The 25,148-nt window shown below is 43.4% G+C and overlaps 1 protein-coding gene across 7 annotated transcripts in view; it reads right to left on the bottom strand.

Annotated features, from left to right (window-relative positions):
* GRIK4 (glutamate ionotropic receptor kainate type subunit 4) overlaps positions 1–25,148 on the bottom strand; it is a 925,106-nt gene that overhangs the window by 242,571 nt on the left and 657,387 nt on the right. For all 7 annotated transcript variants that reach the window (XM_073602576.1, XM_073602574.1, XM_073602569.1 and 4 more), the window contains one exon: positions 10,483–10,648. In XM_073602576.1, coding sequence (XP_073458677.1) covers positions 10,483–10,648 — 166 coding nt within the window. The remainder of the gene's footprint in view (positions 1–10,482; positions 10,649–25,148) is intronic.

Below are 25,148 nucleotides of genomic sequence, written 5' to 3'. Positions count from 1 at the left end.
CCAGCAGTGGATCTCCACGACCAATCAGCGAGGGAGGTGTTGAGGGCACAGATGAGGTAACTGCTTCGGTCTGCCTGTCTATCTCATTGTCTGTCTGTCCATGTACATGTCAATGTAAACATTTTTGTTCTTTTGCAGGAATCGAGGGCTGTGGAAACACCGTCTCCTGCCAGTCATCAAAGTGGAGAGCAGCGCGGTCGTGGCGGTGTTCGTGGGCGTGGACGTCAGGCGAGGGGCGGCTATAATCCGGAGGCTGATGACAGGGTGCTAGCACTGCTGCAGGAAGTGCGGCAGGAGAGGCGCAGTATGGATGCCTTTTTAGACACCAATAACCCACGCGCCTGCTTCTGCCGCAGCCTTTACCACATTCTGGAGGACATTGGGGGAGACCAAGAGAAACTTTGTATGGATCGCATGTACGCTATTGCAATGCAATACAGACATGCAAAATTAAGTGGCGGGCCACCTCCATGCGATCCATATAATGTTTCTCATGATCCCCCAATGGCCCCTGGGACCTCAGCAGTGCTAGCACCCCCCTCTCACTATCAGCCCCCTCCTCAACGCCAACCACCACCTATGCCGTCCCAGACCTCATACCATAACCTGCAAGCGTATGGTGAATTTCCACCTTCCACCTCCCATTTTCACCCCTCATACCCTCTACCCCGCTACCAGCAGGATTTTGGGAGTGATCGCCAGGCCCAACCATTACCCCGCCCCAATCCCCACATCCCCAATGCAATCAACCATCCACCACCACCTATCACCAGTTGTGATCCCAAAATAAATTCTTTTTTTTCTTGAAATACCAGTTGTGATCCCAATCCTTTATTTAATTTTTTTTTTGATTGAAAATAAATGTGTTCAATTTGTCTTTTATATGATGCACAACAGCACTCCTTTGCACTCTGCTTGCCCTGAAGGCAGAGTGCAAAGGACTCTATCGTACTCTGCCTTCGGACAAGCGTAAGCTTGCTCTTTTTTGGGCTTAGCCTAGGCTTACCCCGAAGGCAGAGTCAAATTGACCTGTAGAACAATCGTTGACAAATGGACCAAAAAATAACAAACTTCAATTTTGAAATGCTTTATTTCAAAAAACACAAGACAGCAAAGGTAGATGTATTGCAAATATTTTTTAGATATAATCATTCTGCCATGATACCTCTCCATCAGGGGATTCAAAAAATTCTGCAAATTGGTTTCGAATGCTCATGACCCGTGCAGTTGAATGCAAGTCCATAAATTGAACCCTCTGAAGTTGTCTAATGGGCTCCTGTTCAACATTATTTCTGTCACTGTCCCGCAGAAAATTGTGCAGAATGCAGCATGCCAGGACGACTTTAATGGCGTTGTCAACATCCAATTGCATACTTGTCAGCAAAACTCGCCATTTGGCCGTGCACACCCCGAATGCACATTCAACAACACGGCGTGCACGGCTGAGCCGATAATTGAAAATTTTTTGTTGTCGGCTGAGACCAGTGCCACTGTATGGCCTCATTAGATTTTCAGCCAGTCCAAAGGCCTCATCTGCCACCATGACTAATGGCAAGCTGGGTTCTTCAGTGCAGGGTAGAGGCCTGCTTTCAGGAATATTGAGTCGTCCCTCATGTAGACGACGTCCGAAGGCCGACTCGCGGAATATGCGGGCATCACCTTGGCTTCCATATGCTCCCACATCTACAAACAGAAATTTGAGGTGTGCATCGGACAATGCCAGGAGGACCACCGAAAAATATTTTTTATAATTAAAATATGAAGATCCAGAGTGGGGAGGCTTCTTCACCCTGATGTGTTTCCCATCAAGGGCTTCTATACAATTTGGGAACTGAGTTTTTTCCCAAAAAGTGTCCACAACTGATTCCCAGATGTCTTCGGTTGGCTCTGGCATTACAACGTTATGCAATTCCTCCCATATTGCCACACATGTTTCCTTTATTATTTTTGAGACCGTTGAGAGGCCAAGGAGGAAGTAGTGATGCAAGGAAGCATAACTTTGTCCCGTGGCAAGGAACCTAAGATAACATAATAAATTTAGTTATTGAAAGAGAAAAGCATAAACATAAGTCCTAAACCTACCCTTAAACCTAACCCTATCTCCTAACCCTAACCCCTAACCCCTAACCCTAACTCCTAACCCTAACCCCTAACCCCTAACCCTAACTTCTAACCCTAACCCCTAACCCTAACTCCTAACCCCTAACCCTAACCCTAACCCCTAACCCTAACTCCTAACCCTAACCCTAACCCCTAACCCTAACTCCTAACCCCTAACCCTAACCCCTAACCCTAACTCCTAACCCCTAACCCCTAACCCCTAACCCTAACTCCTAACCCCTAACCCCTAACCCCTAACCCTAACTCCTAACCCCTAACCCTAACCCCTAACCCTAACTCCTAACCCCTAACCCTAACCCCTAACCCTAACCCTAACCCCTAACCCTAACCCCTAACCCTAACTCCTAACCCCTAACCCTAACTCCTAACCCTAACCCCTAACCCCTAACCCCTAACCCTAACCCCTAACCCTAACTCCTAACCCTAACCCCTAACTCCTAACCCTAACCCCTAACCCTAACCCCTAACCCTAACCCCTAACCCTAACTCCTAACCCCTAACCCTAACCCTAACTCCTAACCCTAACCCCTAACCCCTAACCCCTAACCCTAACTCCTAACCCTAACCCCTAACCCTAACCCCAACCCCTAACCCTAACCCCTAACTCTAACCCCTAACCCTAACCCCTAACCCTAACTCCTAACCCTAACCCCTAACCCTAACCCCTAACCCTAACTCCTAACCCTAACCCCTAACCCCTAACCCTAACTCCTAACCCCTAACCCTAACCCCTAACCCTAACTCCTAACCCTAACCCTAACCCCTAACCCCTAACCCTAACCCCTAACCCCTAACCCTAACTCCTAACCCCTAACCCTAACCCTAACCCTAACTCCTAACCCTAACCCCTAACCCCTAACCCTAACCCCTAACCGTAACCCTAACCCCTCCTCCCATATGTGTATTCACTTACCTGAGTGTCACTAGCATCCGTTCCTCCGGTGACACAGAGCTACGCATCACAGTGTCCATCCTTGTGAGCCTTGGCCTGAGCCTCTCCAACAGGTCATCAAAGAGCGGCACTGACATCCTTGTAAAGTTGAAGAACTTTGTTGGATATGAGCGCAGTTGGGAATAAATATTGCCAAAGTACCCCGTAGAAAACCGATTGGATACCATTGGATGCACCCAAAATCGACGTCTGCTGCTTCTCTCCTCCTCCTGTCTCATTCTCCGCTGCCTCCGCAAAACAATCAGAAGGATTGCCTCATCGATCTTTTGCATGACAGGATCCATATTTCTCAGAAAAATACTGAAAAATACTGAAAAATACTGAAAACTCTGAAACACTCTGAAACACTCTCTCCTCTCTCTCTCTCCTACCAAAATGGCACCGACACATGCTCATTAACATATTTTCTTTGGTTTCTGTGGCATTGTGGGAAATTTGGGAGTGTATATAGCTGAGAGATGTGTTTTTCATTAAAAAACGCTTCTTAGCGCTAACGCGGAAAAATGCGCAAAAACGCTAATGCAAAACGTGGTAAAAATCGCGTTTTTAACGCCGGTTTTTCCAGGCGTCGAACCTAGCTTTACAGCTCATTTTTTAAAACGTCCATGTGCATGAGGGCTTAAATGCAAAAGAAAAATACGCTGCGCTAGAGTGTGCTATATTGTGCTAATCAATATATCAAAATATGTATGTATATATAAACGCATGAAAAACTTAAATGCATATATATAAAAATACCCCCACTGGGTAAAAAACAAAAATGGTAAATATAAATAAAAAATAGTAATAATAGAAAAGGTGCAAATAGTGAAACATACACAAAAATAGTATATATAAACACACTAAAGTGCAATATGCATGATCTAATCAAATAAACATGCTAAAGTGCATATATGAAAATAGTAAATAAATCATTTCAAAAAGTGCTTAGTGCCACACAGTACATGTGGAAAAAACAGTCCTAGTGAAACAATTTTTGTAGGTGATTTGTGAAATCCTGTAGACTGATATCGAAAAAGTGCTTATGCATTAGTGTTCAATGGTGTTATTTTCCAGCATGCTCATAACTTTCTTTGTGTCGCAAACCATGCTATGGTGCAATCCGGTGGCTCCCCAGGTAGTATGCTCACCTCAGAGCGTGTGACTCAGCTGTTATACTAAGTCAAATCATGCCTTTGAACCACCCCAGGGCTCAGTGAAGATCTCAGGCTCTAATGCAGTATCCAAAGATATATGAGAAAAAAAGCTTGATGGTGTGATATTGTTTTAAAATTTAACCCTTTCATGACTAAGCCTATTTTTGAAATTTGGTGTTTACAAGTTAAAATCCGTATTTTTTGCTAGAAAATTACTTAGAACCCCAAACATTATATATACTTTTTTAGCAGAGAATAAAATAGAAATTGTTGCAATATTTTATATCACACGGTATTTGTGCAGCAGTGTTTTAAACGCAAATTTTTGGAAAAGGGACACTTTCATGAATTTTAAAAAATCCAAACAGTAAAGTTACCCCAATTTTTTTGTATAATGTGAAAGATGATGTTACGCCGAGTAAATAGATACCAAACATGTCACGCTTTATAATTGCACGCACTCGTGGAATGGCGACAAACTACAGTACCTATGAATTTCCATAGGCGACGCTTTAAATTTTTTTTACGGTTACCAGGTTAGAGTTACAGAGGAGATCTAGTACTAGAATTATTGCTCTCGCTCTGACGATCGCGGCAATACCTCACATGTGTGATTTGAACACCGTTTACATATGCGGGCGCGACTTCCGTATGCGTTTTCTTCGCTGCGCGAGCTCGCGGGGACGGGGGCGCTTTAAAAAAATTTTTTATTTATTTATTTTAATTATTTTTATACTTATAAATTGTGTTTAAAAAAAAATGTTTTTTTTTTACTTTTATTGCTGTCACAAGGAATGTAAACATCCCTTGTGACAGTAATAGGTGGTGACAGGTACTCTTTATGGAGGAATCGGGGGTCTAAAAGCCCCCCGATCCCTCCTTTGCACTTCAAAGTATTCAGATCGCCGAAAACGGCGATTCTGAATACTGTGTATTTTTTAAAATTCGGCGCCATTGGCAGCCGAGTAAACGGGAAGTGATGTCATGATGTCGCTTCCGTGTTACAATTAGAAAGCTGGAACGAAGCCATGCATGGCTTCGTTCCAGCCCGCCCCCAGCCGCCGGAGGCATCCGACTGGACACCGGGCCTCCCGATCGCACGGGAGGCCCGGTAAAAGGGGCGGGAGGCGGCGGGGGGGGCGTCCCCTCCCGCTCCTCCGGTATAATAGCCGAGCGGCTTTTAGCCGCATCGGTTGTTATACACGGATAGCCGATCGCCGTCTCGAAACAATGGTACCGGGATGATGCCTGCAGCTGCGGGCATCATCCCGGTATAACCCCGGAAAGCCGAGTACGCAGATCTGCGTACGGTCGGCGGTAAGGGGTTATTAAATCAATGAATAAATACACTCCTCAAATGGGGTACTCACAATCGTAAGGTGCGACAGTGCACCGCTCTATACACAGCATACGATCAGTAAACCGGTAAAGGAGTATGGTATGTCTCATCACTGGCAGATTCACTACCTCTTGCTCCGTCCTAGCCCCTCCCCTACGCGTGTTCGACACAGGGATCACGTGTCTTCCATAGGGGGATATATTATTACTATTTGCACCTTTTCTATTATTACTATTTTTTATTTATATTTACCATTTTTGTTTTTTACCCAGTGGGGGTATTTTTATATATATGCATTTAAGTTTTTCATGCGTTTATAGATACATACATATTTTGATATATTGATTAGCACAATATAGCACACTCTAGTGCAGCGTATTTTTCTTTTGCATGTAATGCGGCAAAACAGGAAAAATGGGGGAGAGAATACTTTTGCAAGGCATTGTAGAGGTTATCAGTTAGCTGTCATCTCTTATGCCCCGTACACACGATCGGACATTCCGACAACAAAATCCACTGATTTTTTCCGACGGATGTTGGCTCAAACTTGTCTTGAATACACACGGTCACACAAATCTTGTCGGAAATTCCGAATGTCAAGTAAGTATCAGTAAGTTTTCTCCTTCACTGATGGGGACTGATGAGGCAGTACTGATTGGCACTGATGAGGTGGCACATCATGCCCAGGGACTGTGCCATCATAAGGGGTGGGGTCACCGTTGACCACGCCCCATCCCTATATAAGTTGTTGCCGACCGTGTACACGGCATTATAGTGGGAGAGAGCGTCATGTCAACATCGGAAGAAAAGAAGAGGGAAGAAGATGGCGGAGCAGACCGGGCCACCGCTAGCAAAAGAGCCAGCAAAAGAGCAGAAGATAGCGGAGGAGCCCAGCAGAAGATACCGGAGAGCGGGATAAGAACCGGAGAGTGCGGAGAAGAGGCCGGAGAGCGCGGAGAAGAAGGAAGAGACCCCCGAAGTCGGAAGAAGACCCACTGAGCTGCCTAATAAATTACTTTAAAAACCTGTATAGTGCTTTTTGACACTTTTTTTCCTAGGTGAATGGGTAGGGGTACGATGTACCCCATACTTATTCACATAGGGTGGGGGGCCGGGATCTGGAGGCCCCCTTATTAAAGAGGGCTCCCGGATTCCGATAAGCCCCCCGCCCGCGGACCCTGACAACCAACAGCCAGGGTTGTTGGGAAGAGGCCCTTGTCCTCATCAACATGCGGACAAGGTGCTTTGGGTTGGGGGGCCACAGGGCGGGGACAAAGGGTGGGGACGAGGGAGCGCCCCCCCTCCTGAACCGTACCAGGCCGCATGCCCTCAAAATGGGGGGGTGGGTGCTTTGGGGCAGGGGGGTGCCCTGCGGCCTCCCCACCCCAAAGCACCTTGTCCCCATGTTAATGAGGATAAGGGCCTCTTCCCGGCAACCCTGGCTGTTGGTTGTCGGGGTCTGCGGGCGGGGGGCTTATCAGAATCCTTTAATAAGGGGGCCCCCAGATCCCGGCCCCCCACCCTATGTGAATGAGTATGGGGTACATCGTACCCCTACCCATTCACCTAGGAAAAAAAGTGTCAATAAAAAAACACACTAGACAGGTTTTTAAAGTAATTTATTAGGCAGCTCCGGGGGTCTTCTTCCGACTTCGGGGGTCTCTTCCGACTTCTCCGCATTTTCCGACCTCTTCTCCGCGCTCTACGGTTCTTCTTCCACTCTCCGGTATCTTCTGCTGGGCTCTTCTGCTATCTTCTGCTCTTTTGCCGGCTCTTTTGCTAGCGTTGGCCTGGTCTTCTGTGTCGTCTTCTTCCCTCCGGTCTTCTTCTGATGTTGACACGACGCTCTCTCCCGCTGTAATGCCGTGTGCGCAGTGAGCAACGACTTATATAGCCATGGGGCGTGGTCACCGGGTGATGTCATCCGGTGACCCTGCCCCTTATGATGTCACCGCCCGGGGGCATGATGGGGCGGTGACATCATAAAGGGCGGGGTCACCGGAGGGAAGAAGACAACGCAGAAGACCAGGCCAACGCTAGCAAAAGAGCCGGAAAAAGATCAGAAGATAGCAGAGGAGCCCGGCAGAAGGCACCAGAGACCGGGAGAAGAAGCGGAGACCGGGAGAAGAGGCCGGAGAGCACAGAGAAGAGGCCGGAGAGCGGGAGAAGAACTGGAGAGCGCGGAGAAGAGGCTGGAGAGAGCAGAGATGTTGGAAGAGACTCCCCAAGTCAGAAGAAGACCCCCGCAGCTGCCTAATAAATTACTTTAAAAAACTTGTCTAGTGTGTTTTTTTTTTATTGACACCTTTTTCCTTCAGGTGAATTGGTAGGGGTACAATGTACCCCATACTCATTCACATAGGGTGGGGGGCCGGTATCCGGATTCCGATAAGCCCCCCGCCCGCAGACCCCGACAACCAACGGCCAGGGTTGTCTGGAAGAGGCCCTTGTCCTCATCAACATGGGGACAAGGTGCTTTGGGGTGGAGGGGCCGCAGGGCGCCCCCCTGCCCCAAAGCACCCGCCCCCCCAACGTTGAGGGCATGCGGCCTGGTACGGTTCAGGAAGGGGGGGCTGCTCGCTCATCCCCACCCCTTTTCCTGACCAGCCGGGCTGCGTGCTCGGATAAGGGTCTGGTATGGATTTTGGGGGGACCCCCAGGCCGTTTTTTCGGTGTAGGGGTGCCCCTTAAAATCCATACCAGACCGAAGGGCCTGGTATGCTCTTGGAGGGGGAACCCATGTCGGTTTTTTATTTAAAATTTGGCGCGGAGTTCCCCCTCAAGATTCATACCAAACACAGTGCCTGGTATTGGCGGGGATCCAAGTGGGATCCCCGTTCATTGAAAGTCGGACGTATGTCGGCTTCAAGTCGCATGGCAAAGTCGATTCCAAAGTAGGATGGCTGTCGTGTCGCACCAGTGTGAACCTGGCCTCATCCTACTTTGCTCTGCGACATCAGTGCTACATTGGTCCTACATTGGTCTACATCCATCCGACTTTCATGAACAGGATATTACTTTGATCCGATTTTTCAGCACGACTTGTCCTTTGACCAATCAAAACTAACACAATTGGAGGGGCTACAGCAGGGGGCAGGAAATAACACAATGTCGAATGCCAAAGTCAGATGGTTAGGACAAGGATCCGACTTTGATCCTACTTCAATGATAGTCAATGGGCTGAAGTAGGATCAAAGTCGGACCAAAGTAGTACAGAGAGCATTTTCAAAGTCGGACCGACTTGTGTCGGACCAGTTAAGACGGCTTCCATAGAGAAACATTGATTTTCACACGTCATGCAATGTCGGAGTCATACCAGTGTGTACCTGGCCTAAAGTAAATAACTTATCTAACATTGTATATGATCAGAAGTTATTTTACTTGCAGCTTTCCACTTTCACTGGAGAAGTAGAAAATTCTTGATGCTCTTCAGAGGTGGGGGCTACCCTACAATGGAATTGAAGAGTGTTCTTAAATGCTGTCAAACTTGATGTTCATGAGGTAGCATACTCAATTAACATACTACCAACTTTGTAAGGTACAGAACTGCTAAGATAAACTGCGTTCAAATCATTCCAAAGACAAGTCTGTAAATGTATTATATAACATTTTAGTCCCTTACTATCCCCCATGAAATACCATGTAAATTAGGAACTGCAAATCCTCTGGCACATTGTTGTCATTTATACCAGTATTCACAAATGCTTCAGGCACATATACCTAAAGGTAACTTGCCGTTTTAGGTCATTTTATTTGCACAAGCAGACATACCATCCTTACAGGAACTGATAGGCTGTAGTCCCTTCCTCCCATTCTCTTTTTGATTCATGGGACTCTTTGTTTATTTCAAACACTCACAAGTAAGCCAAACTTGGAAAACCAGAGAGGACTCACCACACAGTCAACCATCTATTTGGCATTGTCCCTTGCATATTAGCTCATTTTCTTCCTCTGCAAGGATGTACTGCAGCAAGTTACAGCTGTCTAAACAGCGTAAATTTGTCCTCAGTAGAAGAGAAGTGTTGTAAAACTAAATATAATATAAAGGTTTTGGACCTGAAAGGAGTAAAACGTTATAAACATTCAAAAGGTATTTTTATAGGTGTACGTATTCAAATTTTATAATTTTACTGGAATTATTTATAAAGTCAGAATTTTATAATAATGTAAACTCCTTTAATGGCTAAAGAAGGCTGTCCCCAGAAAAGTAAAATAAAGGGAAATGCTCAAATGGGGACACTAGTCCTGGTGACCTGGGGGGGGGCAAGGAATTCCCTTAATTTGCAGGGATTTCCTCTCACTTTCTGTTGGGCTTTGGGATAGAAAGTGAACAGGAAATCTGGATGGCAAACTGATGGTGAAAAAAAATCTGACTGAGGCTTAAACCCTACCTTGCTCTATCTAAAATGAAAAAGAAAGTTTTCCCTATAGTTCTACTTTAAGTCTAGCACAGTTGTAGAGACTCCTCTCCTGTACTAAAACCACATGTGGTTGTTACTTAGGGCTGTCTGCAAGCAAATGAAGACTGCACAGGAACAGCTATACCTCCCAATTGACATACACTCATCAAGACACTTTGATATTTGCATAACTCCATCCAAGAGCCAGTCTATTGGGTCAGGGCCTAGGGATTTTAAAAGAAGTACTGAAGCAGGTTGCTGTGAAGTTTTAAGGAAGCTATGTACAGACCCCTGCTCACACCAGCCATTATTTGCCTGTTTTATACCCAGGGATGACAACGAAAGGTATGTAATGTAAAGGTATGTAATGAAAAAAAAAAGTGGTTTTATTTAAGAATTTCATTAGCTTGTTGATAAGTGAGGAGGAATGATCTGTGGAATGCAAATATAAGCAGATTAAACATCAGCTTTAATTCAGGATTACAAAACATCTAAATTCACAATATTGATGGAGTTGTTGTAGCAACTACTTACATTCTGCTTTGGCACAGATAAGACAGGCAGTGGTGCTGTTGAAGAAATGGAGTAAAGCTGCGATGGCTGCACTGATGTCTGTGTTGCTGGGATGAAGGTTCAGAGTTGTGAATCTAGGAAATTGGGATCTTAAAACTTCCTCTGGGGATACTTTTATGTGTGGTACCTAATAAAGTAAAAAGATCAACAGCAGTTAGCTTATGAGTTAAGTGAAATGCAAAGAATTTATAAATAAAAAGGAAAACAGGCAGAGAAGGGAGTTAAAATGAGTTAGAGGAATGGCCAGTATTAGGAGTAGAGGAAAAAAATAAAATAATCTAAAAAAAATTATTACATCCAAAATAATCAGGGAAATGCAGATTTAATTGATAAAAGATGGAATACACATCAGCTATGGTTTCTTTTTTGGTAGTTGTGGATTGTGCCACTAAAATAATTGTTGGAGAAGGGGAAAATGTTAGCAAGGATATACAGGATTATGACTAGAGTGCATAATGCAATTGCAAGTATTGAAAGAAGGAAGGTTTAGACAGGCCATATTCCTCTGATAGTGACTGGTAAGTTTTAAGACTGTTATTCTGGTAAATTTGATGGAGTAAAGTTATGACAACCCTCCTCCAATTCCCAAATGCCTCCAAACTAGATAGTTCTGGCAAGATCAGATAATTGCAGAGTGGCATATATTATGTATAAACCATGTGCTTAGTAATAGTTTTCACTGCAAGCCATACTTTGTTCAGGGGTGTAAGTATAGGGTATTGAGATCCTTTCTGAAAATTACATGCTTCCAAAAGAGAGGGTCTTAGGATAAAACCGCTAGTCCCCCATTGTCCATGGTGGTTGAATATTTTTTAACGTTTAATCCTGGGTCATTTTTGCTTCCCAAAAAGGGGAGGGAGGGAAAAGGGAGTAAACCCGTCTAAAATTCATCTGATTAAACCATATTGGGGCATTATACCAAACATAATAACTGGGGCATCCAGAGCATTTTCACTCAATTTGCTCCTCCCACAACAGACAAAGGCAATTGACACCAGACCCTAAAGTTAGCCTTTAATTTAGTCAAAAAGGATTCTACATTTTCTTTTTAAATCAGAAAAAACATTTTATTGAGAAATCACATATTATTATGACAAACAGTAGCAAAGAAATGCCGTACATTATCTTGTAACATGTTGTACTGTTGCCAATACATATGACTTGTAAGCAACCTACAGAAAATAGGTTACAATATATCTTATCAATGAGACGTATAAGGAGCAAACTTAGTCAACCTCAAGATATTTGCATTACATCTATATAAAGTGTTTGCGTGAGAAATAAAAAAAAGCTCCCTACAGTCAACAATAAAAAAAAAAAAAAAGAAAAAGAAGAAAGGAATGGTCACCCAAAACGAATGCCCCGTACACACGGTCGGATTTTCCGACGGAAAATGTGCGATTGGAGCATGTTGTCGGAAATTCCGACTGTGTGTGGGCTCCATCGGACTTTTTCCATCGGAATTTCCGACACAAATTTTTTTGTCGGAATGTCCGATCAAAGTCCGACCGTGTGTACGGGGCATTAGAGAAGTACAATTACATAACAGTTACCAGTCCACATATGCCAGCTTCTCTCTACTAAGCTAGCATCTCACCATATTTTCCTCAACCCTCCAAAACAATTTTCTATACCAGTTGATATGGTGCTAGCCCTGGGACGTCTAGCCATGGCTGCCATATAAAGAAGAATTTTTCTGTAATGATCATGGAATTGACCTGTGCTATCCATTGTCCCTTTGTGGGGACCCTGGGAGAAATCCAAAATCGAGCTATTAATTTGCGTGCGACGTAAAGGAGGCGTAAAATTGCCAAACGTGTATTTGGAGTTAATAAATCCTCTTCCAGAGCACCCAACAGACAGACAGGGTCATTTTTTGGCTGATAATTATAGGCCTGGGAATTTGTGGCTCTAACCCCTGTCCAATATCGAAAAAAATTTCGACATCTCCACAACATGTGAATTCGGTCCCTATGTTCTCGCTGGCACTTTGGGCATAAAGGGCTATCTCTGCAACCCCACTTATGTAACTGCAGAAGTGCCCTGTAAGCTCTGTGGAGCAAAAAGAGATGGGATCATTTATGCGTGGCCGACACTGAAACCAAAGGAGCAGCAGAGATACAGGCTTCCCATACGCCACCATCTATATTGCCCATATCTCTCTCCCAGCTCCTCCTACACGGTAAATCCTTGGCTCCCTGTAGGGCACGTAGGAGTATGGAATAGACCCGGCAGATCATGTCCCTTTTTTCTGAAGCCATAAATACCTCTTCTACAATGGAATGGGTTGTCAATAATAGGTCTGTGGTCTTTGTTTGAGAAGTCAAGGCATGCCTCAGTTGCAAGTATTTATAAAATAGTTTCGTAGGTATATTATAGTCCTGTTGTATTTCTATAAAGGTTTTAAGTGTATGCCCTTGATAGATTTGCTAAATATATTTAATTCTGGTCTTTTCCCAATCCTTAAACCCTTCCAGCTTCAGTACCTCTCGATATTGGGAGTTGCGACAAAGTGAGGGACAGGACAAAAAGCCAGTTGCATTTAAAATTGTCTCAGTATATTGCCACAAAGTTTTCAGCAGCAGAACTGTAGGTATGTCCGAAGGCAAATGAGGAAAGCCTTCCTCCAAATGGGCAAGGGGAGAGTAATCCGAGTCTTCAGGAATAAGCATATTTCCAACTGAATCCAAAGGGTCTAATAACCCCCAACCCCCTAATTGTTGAATCTGAGTGCTATATAGTCGGCTCTGGAATGTGGGACAGCTAAACCCCCCTGATCCTTTCCAATTTGAAGGGTAGTTATTCTTTTTACATCAGATCAGTTCCCGCAGAATCCATATCCATACTTTCGCAGAATCCATATCGGTGAGTTATTGAAGGCGTATAACAACTGGGGGGCCCACACCAATTTTTCTAAGGTAATCCTTCCTGTCACTGAGAGAGGAAGTTTACACCAAAGAGAGCATTTTTCCCAGAATTTGGTAAGTATCTGTAATAAATTCAAACAAATATATTCAGTTGGGTCAGGGGAGATCTGAAATTGTGAACCACCTCCACTGCCTTCGCACAATCCAGTAGGGGGCAAGGAAGCAGGTCCAAAGGCATTAACAGCGACTTATCCCAGTTAATGGAGAATCCAGACAGTTTACCAAAATCATCAATATGTGTCATCACCACCTGCAACAAGCCCATCGTATCACACAGATATAGCAGGGTGTCTTCTTCATACAATGATACCACCTCCGACCTCTATCCTCTTTTAAACACCACTATCCCAGGCGAAGCTCTGATGAGCAGCAAAAGGCTCCAGAGCCAAGGCGAATAGCAGAGGTGACAATGGGCACCCCTGCCTAGAACCCCAGTATAGCTTAAATGGTTCTGACAGTTCCCCATTTACTCTAATGCGAGCCGATGGGGCAGCATAAAGCACCTTTATCCAGTTGATAAATGTCTTGCCCACTCCGAACTGCTCCAAGACCTACCACAGATAGGGCCATTCCACGCTGTCGAAGGCCTTGGCAGCTTCTGAAGAGAATATTGCCCTGTTACCCATATTATCCACAGGCAGTTGAAAGTTTAAGCGATGCCTAAGGTTCTGCACTGTGGAACGAGCAGGAATGAAGCCACATTGGTTTCTATGGACAATCTTGTGTTTGACTTTTGACAATCTCTATGCCAACACCTTGGCAAATAATTTGACATCTGATGTTAATAAGGAGATGGGCCTGTAAGAGTCCACCAGCATGGCATCCTTACCAGTTTAAACCACTTAACCCCCGGAAGGATTTGCCACCTTAATGACCATTTTTTGCGATACAGCACTGCGTTGCTTTAACTGACAATTGCGCAGTTGTGGGACGCTGTACCCAAACAAAAAAACGTCCTTTTTTCCCCAAAAAATAGAGCTTTCTTTTGGTGGTATTTGATCACCTCTGCGGTTTTAATTTTTTGTGCTATAAACAAAAAAGCGACAATTTAAAAAAAAAAAAACAATATTTTTTACTTTTTGCTATAATAAATATCCCCCCAAAAAATATAAAAAAACGAATTTCTTCCTCAGTTTTGGCCGATATGTATTCTTCTACATATATTTGGGCGGGATGGACTGTTGCTGCTGTTGACCAAAGATGGCCACGCATTGAGATAGCACGCCATGGCTAAGCATGCAGGATCAGAGGAGCTGAGCTGAGCAACTAAAGATTGGATCTTACAGCGTTACAGCATTTGTTCGTGGATCATACAGCATTTGTGGTCGATCTGGAATTACGTCTTCCCTTAACAGACCCCATAATAGTTCTATACCAGGTTTCATACCTGGTTTTATTTTTTTGGCTTCTGTCCGGCCTCTATTCAAAACTTACAGGGACGGTGGAGGAGATTCCCTGGTGTGATGGCTGGGGGTTGAAGCTCTGCTGTCGAGTGGCCTCGGATCTCTGTGCCAGTGGTCAATGTTTCTCGGGGGTCTCGGCTAGTACCGGGACTGGAGGTGGTGTCTATGTGAACGGAGCCTCAGAGGAAGTCACGGCTGGGCCGCGGGGCCCTGCGGAGACATCGGCTGTGTCGGAGGCTCTACGGCTCAGTTTGGAGGCTCTCTGGAGCCCTCGGCTTGCATAGGCCTGTATCGCCTGTTCAGCGGCCTCGTACCTCGTATCCAACCGGAAGGTCTCTGAGAAACTTGGCGGTTCAGAGGAAGGTGTCGGAAGTCCTTCAGCTCACTTCGGAAGCTCTCGGCTTGTGCCAGCTGTCGAATAGCCGACCAGCCTTGAGTCCACGGAAGAATTCGGAAACTCAGGAGGAGAGTGTGACCGGAGTACAGAGCCCTATGGAGACACATCTCGAAAACCTAGGAAGCCTAGTAAATGTGCCTGTTTTACAATCTTACAGCATACAAGCTCATATTTCTACCTTTACATCTGGGAGAAAACGGGGTAGTTTGTAATAGACCAGCAATAGACGAAGATCCCCGGGGACATTGCGGTGGTAAAAGCAGCAGTGGTGAAAGAACAGAACATACAGCGAAATCTTGAAATCTAAGATCTGGGTGGGTGAAAAAAAAATAAATAAATAAATATATATATATATATATATATATATATATATATATATATATATATATATATATATATATATATATATATATATATATTACTAAATGTTTTTATTTTTATATATATATATATATATATATATATATATATATATATATATATACACACACACACACCCCCTAAGAGTGTCGATTATAGCAGGATTGAGATTTTTTGTGGGGCATTAGGAAACTAAGAAATATGGTCCTTTAATTTTATTATCTTGTGGCTCTGCATACTATGGCACCAAAAAAAAGTAATAAAACTCCCCAATCACTAAGGGGGGGAACTGTCATGGTCCTGACCATGCCATGCAGGCGGCCAGGCATGGTCATGCCCCAAGTGGCTCAAGGAGGTATTGAACCTATGACTGCCTGTTTAGTGCTCCTGTTTCTTTGCCTATGAGCCACACCTCAGTTCCTTTCAGCCTGCTTTCCAGCTACGCCTAATTCTGCATGAAGTACTGAGGGTGATACTCTGATTGTACCTGTCACTCCTGGTTCAGCTGAGGCAGTTTATCCAATCAGTTGGGTATAAAACACTGCCTCACTCTGAGGGCTTTGTCAGTTCATTGTTTCCTGTTTTGCCAAAGGTTCCAGTGTTATAGTTACAGCGTTCCAAGACTGACTTCGGCTTCTGACCCTGGCTCTGCTTATCGTTTATTCTGACTTCTGGAATCCCTGACTATGGCTTTACCTCGACTATCCTTTGGCAAATCCCTGTCAAGCCCCTGTGCACAGATTCACAGCTGTGTGTATTTGCAAGGGTGAACATACATCTCTGCACCATGGACTCCAACCTAGGTAACCCCTTACATAATGTACTGACCAACATGGAGTCCGCAGAGATGTACAAGATGCTCACCTCCCTTGCTCTGCAAGTCTCCAGTCTGGGCCAGACCTTTTCAGAGCTGCAACATGTAGTTCAGTTATTTAAAGGCACAGTACATCCAACCCTGGAACCAGCATGTCCTGAGCCTTTTGTGGTGATGCAAGAGAGGTTTGACGGTAGCCGTGCATCATTCTTGGGCTTTAAGATGGATTGTGAGCTGTTGTTTGCTCTTAAGCATAGGACCTATGCCACCAACTATATAAAGGTTCGCGCTACCATCAACCTTTTCACTGGGCAAATCAAAACTTGGGCTCATTAGCTATTACAGGAAAGGAGTCCAGTCTTGGACAGTTGGGAAGCTTTCATGTTAGCTCTGGACTCTCACATTACAGTTTCAAAGAAAACCAGTGTTCCCAAGTCTGCTCCTAGTTCACGTGGCCTACGGGTACCCAGGGACAGGAATACAGAGATGACCCCAAGCCTTTCCATTACCTGCCAAGCTATGAAGTCCTAAACCCACCTAGTCTAGACGCTCCTGAGGTTATACACACACCTACCCTGGAAGATGTGGAACACATGGAGATCGGGGGCCATTCGGTCCAAGTTGTCTAAGGGTGAAAAAGAAGCTGTGGTCTTTGTTTCTATGTGGAGAAAGAGGGCACTTTATCTCTCTCTGCCCAACTCGCCCACCTCGGCCAAAGGTTCTTCAAGTGGGTTTTATTAGGATCCATCCTGCTACCCCAGAATCTCTGCTTGTGTTCCCACTTGAAGTTCCAGTGCCTGTGTCCCTGCTTGAAGTTCCTGTGCCTCTGTCTCCAATTGAAGTTCCGGTGCCTGTGTCCCCACTCGAAGTTCCTGTGCTTGTGTCCCCGCTTGAAGTTCCGGTGCTTGTGTCCCCGCTTGAAGTTCCGGTGCTTGTGTCCCCGCTTGAAGTTCCGGTGTCTGTGTCCCCGCTTGAAGTTCCGGTGTCTGTGTCCCCGCTTACAGTTCCGGTGTCTGTGTCCCCGCTTGAAGTTCCGGTGTCTGTATCCCCACTTGAAGTTCCGGTGCCAGTGTCCCCGCTTGAAGTTCTACCACCTGACTATACATATGCCTCGAATGGCACCATGGTCTGTAAGCAAGATCTGGAGATATGTGAAAAAGCTTTGCAAGCGACAAAAGTCTCCCCGGCAAGAACGTTTAAAGCAAAAAAGCCCAAAGGGAAGAAGGAAAAGTTTTCTATCTCTTCTGTTGGTACATATGGTATGGATGCTTTTGACCTAGAAGACTATGGCTATGTGGAACCACCTGTTCACACCCAGAGAGCGTTTATAAGGGGGGGAAACTGTCACGGTCCCAACCATGCCATGCAGGTGGCCAGGCGGTATTGAACCTATGACTGCCTGTTTAGTGCTCCTGTTACTTTGCCTCTGAGCCACACCTCAGTTCCTGTTAGCCTGCTTTTCAGCTATGCCTAGTTCTGCATGAAGTACTGAGGGAAATACTCTGATTGTACCTGTCACTCCTGGTTCAGCTGAGGCAGTTTATCCAATCAGCTGGGTATAAAACACTGCCTCACTCTGAGGGCTTTGTCAGTTCATTGTTTCCTGTTTTGCCAAAGGTTCCAGTGTTATAGTTACAGCGTTCCAAGCCTGACTCCGGCTTCTGACCCTAACTCTGCTTATCGTTTATTCTAACTTCTGGAATCCCTGACTATGGCTTTACCTCGACTATCCTTTGGCAAATTCCTGTCAAGCCCCCGTGCACAGATTCACAGCCCAGGTAGCTTATTACCTTGTTACCGTGGGCTGTGTGTATTTGCAAGGGTGAGCATACATCTCTGCACCATGGACTCCAACCTAGGTAAACCCTTACAAAAAGTAATACAGGGGCACAATCAACCAAAGGAGGAGGAAAAGGGAAAGAAAGGAGAAAATCACAAATATAGGTACTTAACCATATTTATTAATATACAACATAGAAATCATACTGTTGGTAAATATAATATAATAAACACACACACACACAAATAAATATACACACATACCACTAAATAAAGGGTGATAGACAGTATTAATATATGGGTAGGATTGGATTGATAAAAACATCTAATTTATATATTGAAATAATAATCACACACAGGCACAGACGGTTAGTTACATGAGAAGGGAACGGGTGGTGACTGTAATAAATAGGTGAGGGGGGAGGGGTGGGGGAAGGGTGGGAAGAGAGGACTACAATTCAATTTTTTTTCCTCCCCTCTTTCTTTGTCTCTCTCTCTCTCTCTCTCTCTTCTCCTCTCTTCTTCTCCTGGTGTTTTCTTAACCTTTTTAAATATTCCTCATAGAAATGGATTTAAAAATGTATAGTTCTTTCTTATAGTCCTATATACATTGAGACTGAAATGATAATTTAAACAGTATTGCAAATGTAATAGATATGATATTAGTAGTACTTTGAGGGGATCCATTCCTTTTTTTTTCTTTTGGAATGGAAAACCTCAATAGATACATTTAGCTAAATAATAAAATATAATAGTAGAAAAAAGAAGAAAAAGAAAAATACTCAAATAATATCAATGTAGTGCAGCGTGCATAATCTCGATGTACAGCAGATCAGATGACAGTATCTCCAGACTTCCCCCCCATTAGGGAATAGGGAACTTACTAATAAGTAAGACAGACTTAAAGTAAGTCAGTTAGTATTGTAGTGAGTGTGTAGATTTGTACGTGTTGTGACAGGTTGTGTGTTTGTTTTGTTATTTTGTTTTTTTCTCTCCTTATGGGTACGGTGAAATATTGTTCTTTTAATGCTAGAGGCCTTAGTTCCCCCTCAAAAAGAACACACATTTTAAATTAATTTCATAAACAAAAGATTGGTATTATTTTGTTTCAAGAAACACATTTTCGTTCAGATCCCATCCCTGAATTATATAATAAAAACTATCCAACATGGGTTCACGACTCATTCCTATATTCTAAGTCACGAGGAGTTTCTATTGCGATCCATAAAGACCTACCTCATCAAATATTGCAAAATTGGAAAGGCAAAGATGGTAGATCCTTAATTTTGAGGACTCTACTATATGGAAAAAATGTTTACCATCATCAATTTTTATTTGCCAAGTAAGGAACAAATAAAGAATGGGATAAGGGCTTTTTTTGAGCGCAATGGATAAAGCAGAAGAGACGGTAATAATTGGAGGAGATTTCAACTTTATAATGGACCCAAAAATAGATACAAAAGCAAGTCATTCATGTAGAAATAATAGTCAATTAAAATAATTTAAATATATATTGGAAGAATATCAGATGGTGGATATTTGAAGGATCCAACATCAGACAGAAAGGAATTATTCTTATTATTCTAATATACACAATACATATCACAGAACAGATTTTTTGTATTAGTCAATCTTGTCTGATAATGAATCCCTCCACTGATATAGGTAATTTTCTTTGGTCAGACCACGTTTCCAGTTATATAGAATTAGCAATAATTGATTAGAAAAAAACAGTGGGGGTATGGCGTTGAATGATAATTTAATTGAAGATAAAAAATGTGAAATAGAAGTTCGACAAACAATAAAGGAATTTGTGCAAATTCATGAAAATGATGAAACTTCAATCCCTATGCAATGGCAAATATTACAATGTGTACTGCGGGGACTTTTCATCAAGCATTGAGCCAGACTGATAAAAGAAAAAGAATAAAAAATATTTCAACTACAGGAGGAAATCTCAAAATTTGAAAAAATACATAAACAAAGTCTTAGTGCAACAGATAAGATATTGCTAAATGATAAACGTATTGAGTTGCAAACCCTGCTTGATAAACAGTCCTTACGAGTAAGAGATAAAAACAGAACCCAATACTATCAATATGGGAATAAAACTGTGAAAATATTAGCTAGAACATTAAAACAACAATTACCTCTGACTACTATAGTAAAAATTTTAAAAACTTCCGGGGAAATGACACATGACCCACAGGAAATTTCCAAAACATTCCAAACATATGGTAAATTACATAATATAAATCTACAAGGAAGGAGGAAGAAAAAAAATATAGAGGAAATACGTCAATATATTAATGAGACAGCACTACCTACTCTTCCAAGGAAATAACAGAAGAATTGGAAAAAGAAATCTCAACTGAGGAAATTCAACAAGTTATATCTGCGCTGGTCCTGGGCTAGAGCCCAGGCCCAGACGGATATACTCCAGATTTTACAGGGAATTTCAGGAAATAATTATACCTATTTTAAAGAAGACATTTAACTCCATATTGGCCCCACAGGTTTTTACACCACAGAGCATGGAAGCCTATATTTAATTAATTCCTAAACCAGAAAAAGACCATACACTATGTAGTAACTATCAACCTATTTCCTTCACAAACATAGATATACGATTATACTCTAACATTATTGCCAATAGACTGGCACCTATTTTACCCAAATATATAAATTTAGGTCAAACAGGCTTTACAATTGGGAGAAAAACGAGAGATAATATAATAAAAACAAGTACATTAGTGGGATATGTCCAGAAAACCGCTATCCCAACATGTCTCCTATCGGTAGATGCCCAGAAGGCAATTGACAGGGTGGGCTGGCAGTTTCTAGAAGAAGCTTTAAAGCGGAGCTCCACCGAAATTTCTTTTTTTAAAAGTCAGCAGCTACAAATACTGCAGCTGCTGACTTTTAAAACATGGACACTTACCTGTCCAAGGCGCCAGCGATATCGGCACCCGAGGCCGAACCGTCTCTCGGTCTCCATCTTCGGTAAGGGAATCAGGAAGTGAAGGCTTGCGGCTTCACTTCCGGGTTACCTACTGCGCATGCGCGAGTCGCGCAGCGCAATACGGATGGTCCCTGCTGTCTCTGGGACCCGAGTGTTTCCCAGCAGACAGCGGGGGGAACAGGAAGTGGCGTAAATAACCGCAGATTCTCCGGCTAGCTATGCCGGAAGTGGGTACAGATACCTGTAATAACCTGTGCCAACTGTGACACCGGAGGGGGGGAGGAATCCGATGGGTGGAAGTTCCACTTTTGGGTGGAACTCCACTTTAATACAATTAGGGATTGGCCCTAAAATGCTTCATAAAATCATGGCATTATATTCCAATCCCAGGGCAAAAGTAAGAACAAATGGAATACTCTCTGAATATATAGAAATATCTAATGGTACCCGACAGGGTGTCCCCTGTCTCCATTATTATATGTGATAGTAATGGAACATCTTACTACAGCAATACAAAAAAATAGGGATATTCAGGGGATAATCATTAAGGGAAAAGAACATAAAATGGCAGTATATGCGGATGACCAGTTAATATATATCACTAACCCATTAATAACAATACCAAACCTTATACAGGAATTTAAACAGTTTGCAGGAATAAGTAACTTTAACCACTTCAATACCGGGCACTTATACACCTTCCTGCCCAGACCAATTTTTAGCTTTCAGTGTTGTCGCAGTTTGAATGACAATTGCGCAGTCATACAACACTGTATCCAAACGACATTTTTATCATTTTGTTCCCACAAATAGAGCTTTCTTTTCGTGGTATCACCTCTGCGGTTTTTATTTTTTGCTAAATAAAAAAAGACCGAAAATTTTGAAAAAAATAAAAGTTTTGCTTTTGTTTCTGTTAAAAATGTTTGTAAATAAGTAAGTTTTCTCTTTCACTGATGGGCACTGATAAGGCGGCACTGACAGGCACTGACAGGCACTGATAAGGCAGCACTGATGAGGTGGCACCAATGAGCGGGCACTGGGCACTGATATGCGGCACTGGTAGGTGGCACTGATGGGTGGCACTGATATGCATCACTGATGGGCATTGATAGGCAGCACTGATGGGCACTCATGGGTGGCACTGGTGGGCACTGATAGGCGACACTGATGGGCACTGAAAAGCTGCAAAGATGGGTTCTTATGGGTGGCACTGATGGGCACTGGTAGGCGGCACTGCTGGGCACTGATAGGCGGCACTGATGGGCACTGATGGGCACTGATACATGGCACTGATGGGCATCCCTGGTGGCGCTGGCAGTGGTAGGCATTGTGAGTGGGCACTGATTGGCAGCTGCCTGGGCATTGATTGGCAGTTGCCTGGGCACAGATTAGTATTTCCCTGGGGGTCTAGGGGGCATACCTGGTGGTCCAGTGTGGATGGCCATCCTGGTGGTCCTGGGCGGGTTCCCTGGTGGTCCTGGGTGGGATCCGAGGGGGGCTGTGCTGATAAACAATCAGCACAGACCCCCCCTGTCAGGAGAGCAGCCGATTGGCTCTCCTCTACTCGCGTCTGTCAGACGCGAGTGAGGAAAAGCCGATCACCGGCTCTTCCTATTTACATCGTGATCAGCCATGATTGGACACGGCTGATCACGTGGTAAAGAGTCTCCGTCAGAGACTCTTTACCTAGATCGGTGTTGCGGGGTGTTGCAGCGGCTTAATATCCTGAGGACGCCCAGTCAAGATATTGAAACCACTTTGCCGCCGTCATTCTGCTATATGGCAGGTGGCAAGTGGTTAAAGTAAACTATGATAAGTCAAACATGTTAAATGTATCATTAACAAATGAAGTTCAAATACTCCTCCAAAAGGACTTTTCTTTTAAATAGCAAAAAGAAGCAATTAAATATTTGGGGATATATAATTCAAAGGATTTGAATAAACTGCAAGAAATGAATTATTCTTAAATAATTCGAAAAATTATAGAATCACTTAAAAAATATAATAAAATAATCCATTCTTGGATGAGAAGAATCAACGTAGTGAAAATGGATATACTGCCAAAATTATTATATATATTTCAAGCCATACCCTTAATTCCTTCTAAAAAACTAATGGTACAATTATGTAAAGCTATAAGAAGCTTTATTTGGACTCAGAAAACACTCCAGATAAAAAGGGAACTTTTAATTAGAACAAAAAGAATGGAGGCGTTGCCTTTCCTGATTTCTTAAAAGCTGCCTCTTTGATAAAAATAATAGATTGGTTTCATAATACAGAAAGTAAACAATGGATCACTATAGAGCAAGATATAGGTTTACAGCTTAAATCTCTCCCATGGATCAAACCTCAGCTTCAGCCAGAAAAAAAAGATTTAATAATCTTTGTATTAGCAACTTTAAAAACATGGGACAAATTATTAAAACAGTGAGAACTTTCTACAATCGGGTCAATTATCCTATTGTTCTCCAACCCTGATTTTCACCCAGCACTGGAGGCCAGTAAATTTATTAAATGGAATAAAACAGAAAATACGAGGATAGTCCAGACCCTAGTAGACGGCAGACTCCCACAGTTGCCTGATATGGAGCCTGAACACAAAAATAAATGCATACAACATCACCAATCAAACACCTATATGCAATTAAAGATACAACCATTTCTTCTTTTTTTTTTTTTTTAATTCTTTATTTGCAAAGAAATAAGATAACAGCAGCAAACATATATCAGTACATCGGACAAGGCAATTTTTGTTCTTGCTATAAATACTTCTCGACTGGACGGACCTTATAAATCAAACAATTAAGCATAACTGTTCATGGAAACCTGTGTATTCCTGGTCTGGATAACCGATCCTTAGATTAGGGAGCTCGCTGTTTCCCATAAAGTATTAGAGGCCACTGTGTAGAAGTTAATGTGGGGAAGATTACGACCTGTGAGTCGTCATTCCTAATAAGAAGATAAATGAGAATATTCGGATAAATGAGAGTTAAAAATAAAAAACAGAGAAAAAAGAAGAAAAGAAGGGTGTTGAGGGGGGGGAGGAAAGGATTGTGAAGGAAAAGAAGGGGGGGGGGGCTCTTCCTCCAGCCTCTCCTTTAGTTACTCAGAGTTCAACCCGGGTTTCCTAATTGCTAGGTGTTAATGCCGTCAGCCTTGCATACTCCTCGGAGTAGAAAAATTTGAGCCAATAGAACCACTTCTTGAGGAACTGTTCCCTGAGTCCCCTATCAGTACAAGGTCCTCCATTTTGTGGATATCGGCTATCCTTTTCAACCAAACTGCCACTCCGGGGGGGGGGGGGCTCTGTCCGCTTCCAGAACAGGGGGATGCAACTGTTCGCTGCCATGACCAGTAGGGGCAGGATTGATTTCCTGTATGCCTTGCTCGATATTTCATGGTGGTGTATTAGAAAGAACTCGGGAGTCTTGGGCAGCTCCCGGTCTGTGAACTTCTGAGTGATGCAGTAAACCTCTGTCCAGAAGGGGGAGCTGAACCTACAAGACCAGAAGATATGGAGAAGGGTACCCACCTCCTCTCCACATCTCCAACAGAGGTCTGAGCTCTGAGGAAACATCTGGTGCAACCTGACCGGGGTGTAGTACCATTGTGACAAAACCTTAAACCCTACCTCCTGTTGGTTGGCACTTATCGATGTTTTATATGTAAAGAGAATTATTCGCTCCACCTGTCTCTCGGTTAATAATATTCTCAGATCTCATTCCCACTTGGCTAAATAGGGAGGTCTGTACCCCTTGGGGGGTTGTGATAAGAAGTTGGTAAGAGAGCGAGACGACATTTCGCACTGGCTTTTGATCCGAGCAGAGAAGCTCAAAAGATGTTAGGACTCTTAATAAAGGTGTAGGAGAGGGTTGCGATCTAAGAAAGTGAGCTAATTGAATCTTTTGCCAAAAGGAGAGGTTCATTAAGAGAGGGTCAGCTACGAGTTCCTCTCTAGACATCCATTTCCCATTACTGGTAAAGT

Source organism: Aquarana catesbeiana, linkage group LG10 (assembly GCF_042186555.1).
Source record: "Aquarana catesbeiana isolate 2022-GZ linkage group LG10, ASM4218655v1, whole genome shotgun sequence".
In the NCBI taxonomy this organism is placed as follows: domain Eukaryota; kingdom Metazoa; phylum Chordata; class Amphibia; order Anura; family Ranidae; genus Aquarana; species Aquarana catesbeiana.
This window is presented reverse-complemented; position numbering and strand designations above follow the sequence as displayed.